The sequence below is a fragment of the Chrysochloris asiatica genome, unplaced genomic scaffold (assembly GCF_000296735.1).
Source record: "Chrysochloris asiatica unplaced genomic scaffold, ChrAsi1.0 scaffold00028, whole genome shotgun sequence".
Lineage (NCBI taxonomy): Eukaryota > Metazoa > Chordata > Mammalia > Afrosoricida > Chrysochloridae > Chrysochloris > Chrysochloris asiatica.
Window position 1 is genome coordinate 3,678,540 of NW_006408546.1, and position 5,951 is coordinate 3,684,490.

At 36.9% G+C, this 5,951-nt stretch overlaps 1 protein-coding gene across 1 annotated transcript in view; it reads left to right on the forward strand.

Moving 5' to 3' along the window:
• Positions 1-5,951, forward strand: part of COL6A6 (collagen, type VI, alpha 6) — a 158,481-nt gene that overhangs the window by 98,841 nt on the left and 53,689 nt on the right. Inside the window, exons 24-26 of the mRNA XM_006846634.1 lie at positions 429-479; positions 2,014-2,049; positions 3,475-3,537. Coding sequence (XP_006846697.1) covers positions 429-479; positions 2,014-2,049; positions 3,475-3,537 — 150 coding nt within the window. The remainder of the gene's footprint in view (positions 1-428; positions 480-2,013; positions 2,050-3,474; positions 3,538-5,951) is intronic.

Here is a 5,951-nt window from a genome sequence, read left to right on the forward strand (position 1 = left end):
CTATGTTCCCAATGAAAGAGCTCCAAAATATATAAAGCAAACTCTAATAGATTTGAAGAAAGAAATAGATGAATCTACAATAATAGTGGGTGATTTTAAAACCACATTATGTTATTACATTGTTGTTGTTAAGTGCCATCAAGTCAATTCCCACTCATAGCGACTCTGTGTAGGCTTTCCAAGGAACCACCGACCTTGCGCTTCAAACCAACCTTACAGTCTAGCACATTAACCCACAGCGCCACACCAGAACTCCTGTTATTTCCATTTTAGTAATGAAAAGACTAAGGAGCAGTACACTGTATCTTATTTACTGTTGTCTTTAGGGTCACTATCACTGATCAAACCATATGGGTTGGTTGTCCTCTTGTGAAAGTCTGCCTCTATCTGTAGTCTGGGATCTTTGGTATTCATTGCTCTGTTTACAGGGTGACGATGGCAGTCCAGGGTATGGTAGAGTTGGGACTAAAGGTGCAAAGGTAAGTTGCATCTGCTGGAAGCTAGACATTTTCCTTTTAATTTTTTGTTGTTTTGTTCATTTTTCACATTTAAAATAAGAAAGAAAAAAAATGCAGATTGTGAATAAGACCATTTAGAAATTTATTTTGATAATTGATTTGCTGGTGCCCTGTGGAGAGTATGGCTTAGGAGAAAATGCTCTGCTGGGATAGGTAAGATGCAGGCAACAAATGAAACTTGAAAATGGATTTTCAATTATTTGAGAAGGTGTGTGGCCAGCCTGAGCTTATTCATGGAGCTTTCCAAAATGCTTCCCCCTCTGACTTGTTTACTCTTGCTGTTAGTGAGAGGCTTTGTGGAACTTTCCTAAGTATATTGGGCCAAGTGATAACTTAAAAATAAAGCCTTCCAACTTTGCATCAAAAAAAATTTTATATTGTCACTGAATATTTAAATATCTGGAAGTGAAGCTCATAGATTTACCAAAATCACTGATCTCTGTATAACAACAATAGCTATGTTGAAATTATAATTTTATTTAAAAAAAATAATCATATCTACATTAGCACCAAAAATATAATCTAGTTAAGAATATCCTTTCTGAAAAATATGTGAGACCTCTAAAAAAGTTTACTAACATATAAAAGAAAACTGAATAAATTGAAAGGTATACTAAGTTCTTGTTAGAAAATCTAAAACATATAAAGTATCAATGTAACTCCAAGTGAAATTCCACCAGAAATGATGCAAAAAGCTGTCTGGAAATTTTGTAAAACAAAATTAATATCTAAAAAAATTTTTTTAAAGAAAAACTAATGAATGAGGAATGTCCAGGGACCTGGTCACTAGAATAGGGAATAATTGAAAACAACATAAATATCCTATGATAGAGGAAATATTAAGTAGCTTTGATCATTTGAATCTTAGGCATCATACATGAAAATTTTATAATTATGTGGAGAAATTATTTAACACAGTCAAAAAAAAAAAAAAAAAATCAGAGTATTTCCTTGGAATCCCTATTCAGTGTTTTCATTGGCTAATTTTTGGAAGTGAGTTGTCAGATCTGTCTCCCTAGTCTGTCTTAGTCTGTAAACTCCACTGAACCCTGTCCACCATGGGTGACCCTACTAGTATTTGAAATACCAATGACTAGCTTCTAGCATCATAGCAACACACAAGTTACTCCAGTCTGACAAAGTGACAGGCAGGCTTCCCAAATTTCTCCACTAGAAGCATATGGCTAAATAACCACCTACCTATGCTGTGATAGGCTTACAACAGAAGAAGAGGTGAGTTATAGCTCCTTAGATGTATTATGTTAGGTTGTCATGATACTTTGATGAAACCAGAAAATAGTTTCATTTAGATATTGGAGTTTCTCAGCTAGTGCGATATCATTTTCAAGTTCCAATTGTTTTGATACTTTCTTGGTTCAGAAATATTAAAACTAAACAAGGCATCAGGTAAAAATAAAATCAACATGAATAAAATCAAAATGAATCTACCTGTTTGATACACACTTACGGTAATCTTCCCTACTGTCATCTACAGGGCCAAGAAGGATTCCCTGGAGAGAGTGGACCTAAGGTACTGTGTGCTTCATACTAACTGGGGACCTCTCAGTAAAGCTTGATAGATTACCAGCCTGAGGCTGTGAAATTAACCTAGAAATATAGAAAGATAGTCAATTATGATAAATATTCTGTTTTACAGGAGAAAGGTGTACTGGGAGTACTGGTGTGGTGCTGTAGATTAAGCACTGGACTGCTAACCACAAAGTCAGCAATTCAAAGCCACCGGTAGCTCCTTGGAAACCCTATTCAGCAGAGGCTGTGGTTGTTTTTAGGTATCATCGAGTCACTTGCAACCCATAGCAACCCTGTATAGGGTTTCCGAGGAGCAGCTGGTGAGCTTAAACTACCGACCTTGCAGTTCAAACCGACTTTGCAATCCAGCTCATTAACCCAAAGCACCACATTAGGACACCATTCAGCAGGGTGGTGGGGAAACTTTTTTTCTACCAAGGGCCATTGGGATATTTAGAACATCAATTAATATAAATTTATGTTGCTATGAAAAAAACGTAGGTTTATTGACTTTCTAGTCCCAGTGGCGTTGCCTTGGCAGGAACAGACCAAATGACTTCACAGATTATAGGGCTGGATGTTCCTTCCCCGTTCCTGCTACATAGTTACTATAAAATGGAACCGACCTGACAGCACTTAACAACAAGGAGAAAGGAGGAAAGAAAGAAGCAGGCTGTTTCCCCCATGTTTTAAGATTATGCATTTGTTTATGAGCATATGATTGTTTAAAAAGAAATAGTCACATTTCCATTTTTAATTCATGAATAAATGAAGAAAGTGGGTTTTTTTCTCTCCTCCAACGTACATCTTCCCCTTTGTCATAATCTTTAGTCAAAGGAAAGTAAACTATAAGGAAAACCAAAATGACGTGATTTAGTCTGACTCTTTTGTCCCAATGTGGTTGTAAAACATTATCAGGTAATAAGTTAGCAAGGTGTCCTCTGCCTTAAGGTTTTCACTCTAAGGTAAGTAAATGCCCAGTCCTGCGTTAAGGTCAAGGGACAAAAAAAAAAAAGAACATAGTTTTATGTCTCCAAGGAGCCTGTGCTGTGGTGGTGGTTGTTGTTAAGTGCCATAGAGTCAGTTCTGACTCATAGTGACCCTGTATAGGGTTTCCAAGGAGCAGCTGGTGAGGCTGAACCACCGAACTTGCAGTTCAAACTGCTTTCAGTCTGGTGCATTAACCCACAGTGCCACACCAGAACTCCATGTTGTGGTTGGAGAGACAGAAAAGTAAAGCAATGAGGCTAGAGTGTGCTCTGATAAGAGCAAGAAAAAAACGAAAGCTTAAAAAGAAAGACATTTCAAAGAAGGCTATTAAAGACAGATGTATTCTATGATAGAATCAGTTTTAAAAAAATACATTTAGATATACTCCTCTGAGTATAATAATTGTTTTACTTTTTGTTTTTTGGAATTTATTTAGGGTGAGATTGGGGAGCCTGGTGATCCAGGAGAAAGTGGAACCAAGGGACTTAGAGGCAAAATGGTAAGCTTTTTGAGATTCCAAATTCCAGCTTCAGCTGGGAAGTCCTTCTTCATGCATTTTATGATCATTTAAGTTGTCTTTTGTTTCCCAAAGACTTTCAAACTGTATGTGTTTATTGGTAAGACAAACTTGGGGCAGGGAATGGGTATATTACTTTCTCCCCAGTGCCAACAAGAAGCCAATGAATTTGCTGCTAACATACCATTCCTTTTGTTTGTTTGTGTGTTTTGGGTTTAGTTTGGTTTTTATTGTAGTGAAAATACACATAACAAAGCATTTGCCATCTCAACGATTTCTGCATGTATATTTCAGTGGCGTTGATTATATTCTCTATGTGGTACAACTATTGTTGCTATTCTTTCCAATTATTCCCCTAGTATTGACATAAACATAATACCTGCTAAGCAATCCTCCCCAACCCTCCTCCTACCACTCTTGGTAACCACTAATAATCTTTGGTTTCTGCATATTTGTTTATTTCATATCAATATTTGTCCTTTTGTGACTGGTTTATTTCACTCAATATAATGTTTTCAAGGTTCATCCATGTTATGGCATGCATTGGGACTTCATTTCTCTTCATGGATGAGTAATATTCCATTGTCATTATATGCATATACCACAGTTTGGTGATCCATTCATCTTTTGAGCATTTTAGTTGTTTTCACCCTTTGGCTATTGTGAAAAGTACTGCAGACTGTTTCTGCTTTCACTTCTTCCGGATTGATAGGATTTCAGGGTCATATAGTAGTTATAAATTCAACTGTTTTGAGGATAAATTACCATTCTAATCACCGGAAATTAAACAAAAAAGATTTTGCTCTGCCAAAATATGATCAGTTCAGTTCTATCTCACTGTCAGGCTTAGTGCAACCTGACACCCACTGGAATCTTGTCTTCAAGATTAAGGTAAAGTACACTAACAGGTCTGACTCTCCTTGATTAGTTCCATAGGGTATCTCTTGAACGTTTGTGAGGAAGTTTCCTTTATGATGTAACCAAATATATCCAATGGGTCTATGGAGGAACCTTGCTATTGCTTAACTTGTAGATGGAGTCCAGGTGTGGCAGAATTACAGGATAAGCACTGGACTACTAACCACCAGCTGCTCCTCGGAAACCCTATATAGGGTCACTATGAGTTGGAACTGACTCAACAGAACTAAACAATACTTGGATGGCTTGGAGTAAACATGAATCTCCAGTACTTCTCACAGACCTCTTCATCCTGTGGATTCACCCTTGGATTCCAATGGGTTAAGATTAGACTTCTTGCATTTGCTGACTTTTTATATATCTTTTGTTTTTGTTGTTGTTAAGTGCCATCCAGTCAGTTCTGACTCATAGGGACCCAGTGTAGGGTTTCTGAAGAGTGACTGGAGTTTGAACCACTGACCTAGTGGTTAGCAGTCCTGTGCTTAACCTACAGGACCATAACAGGACCTATCATATATGTTAGACCATGTGTATATAAGAAGGCTATTTTATTAAAGAGAGTCTTTTATTATAATTCTATCAAAACACGCTCTTTTTTTCTTTAGAACAACATTGATCACACACTCTGGTCTTAAAATCACAGCCAATTAGCAGGGGAAAAAATCTGATAAAAATTTATATTTGAGGTAGTTTTCCAGTTTTGTCATCATAGTTAACTTTACTCTGATCTGGTTTTTTTCCTTACAAACTACAGCAAGAACTTTAAGTGTAGAGATTATTTCTGTTGGTTTTAGGAGTATGATTTAAATGGATGAAATAAAGTAACTGCTATTTCTCTTTCTCCTCCTTTTCCCAAAGAGGATTGCTTTTCAGCTATAATTCTTTTATTCATACAAGTTTTTGGTTGACTGGCCTTTAATGTTGTTTTAAGGTGCTGTCGAGTCAGTACCAACTCGTAGCAACCTTATGCACAACAGTATGAAACACTACCTGGTCATGGGCCAACTTCACAGCCTACTGTTGCTGCCACTGTGCCAGTCCATCTCGTTGGGGCATCTTCCACTTTACCAAGCATGATGTCATTCCCCAGGAACTGGTCTCATGATATTATGTCCAAAGTATAAAAGGTGAAGTCTGGCCATCTTGGCTTCTAAGGAACATGCTGGCTGTACTTTTCCCAACACAGATTTGTTTGATCTTTTGGTGGAAATTTTTTAATTTTTAATTTTTAATAATAATATTCTCCTGCAACACCATAACTCAAATGCATCAATTCTTCTATAGTCTTCTTTATTCATTGTTTAACTTTCACATGCATATGAGGTTATTGAAAATACCATGACTTTAGTCAGGCACACCATAGTCCTCAAACTGACATCTTTACTCTTGAACACTTTAAAGAGGTCTTATTAGGCAGCAGATTTTCTTAATACAATATGTCGTTTGATTTCATGACTGCTGCTTCCTGAGTGTTGATG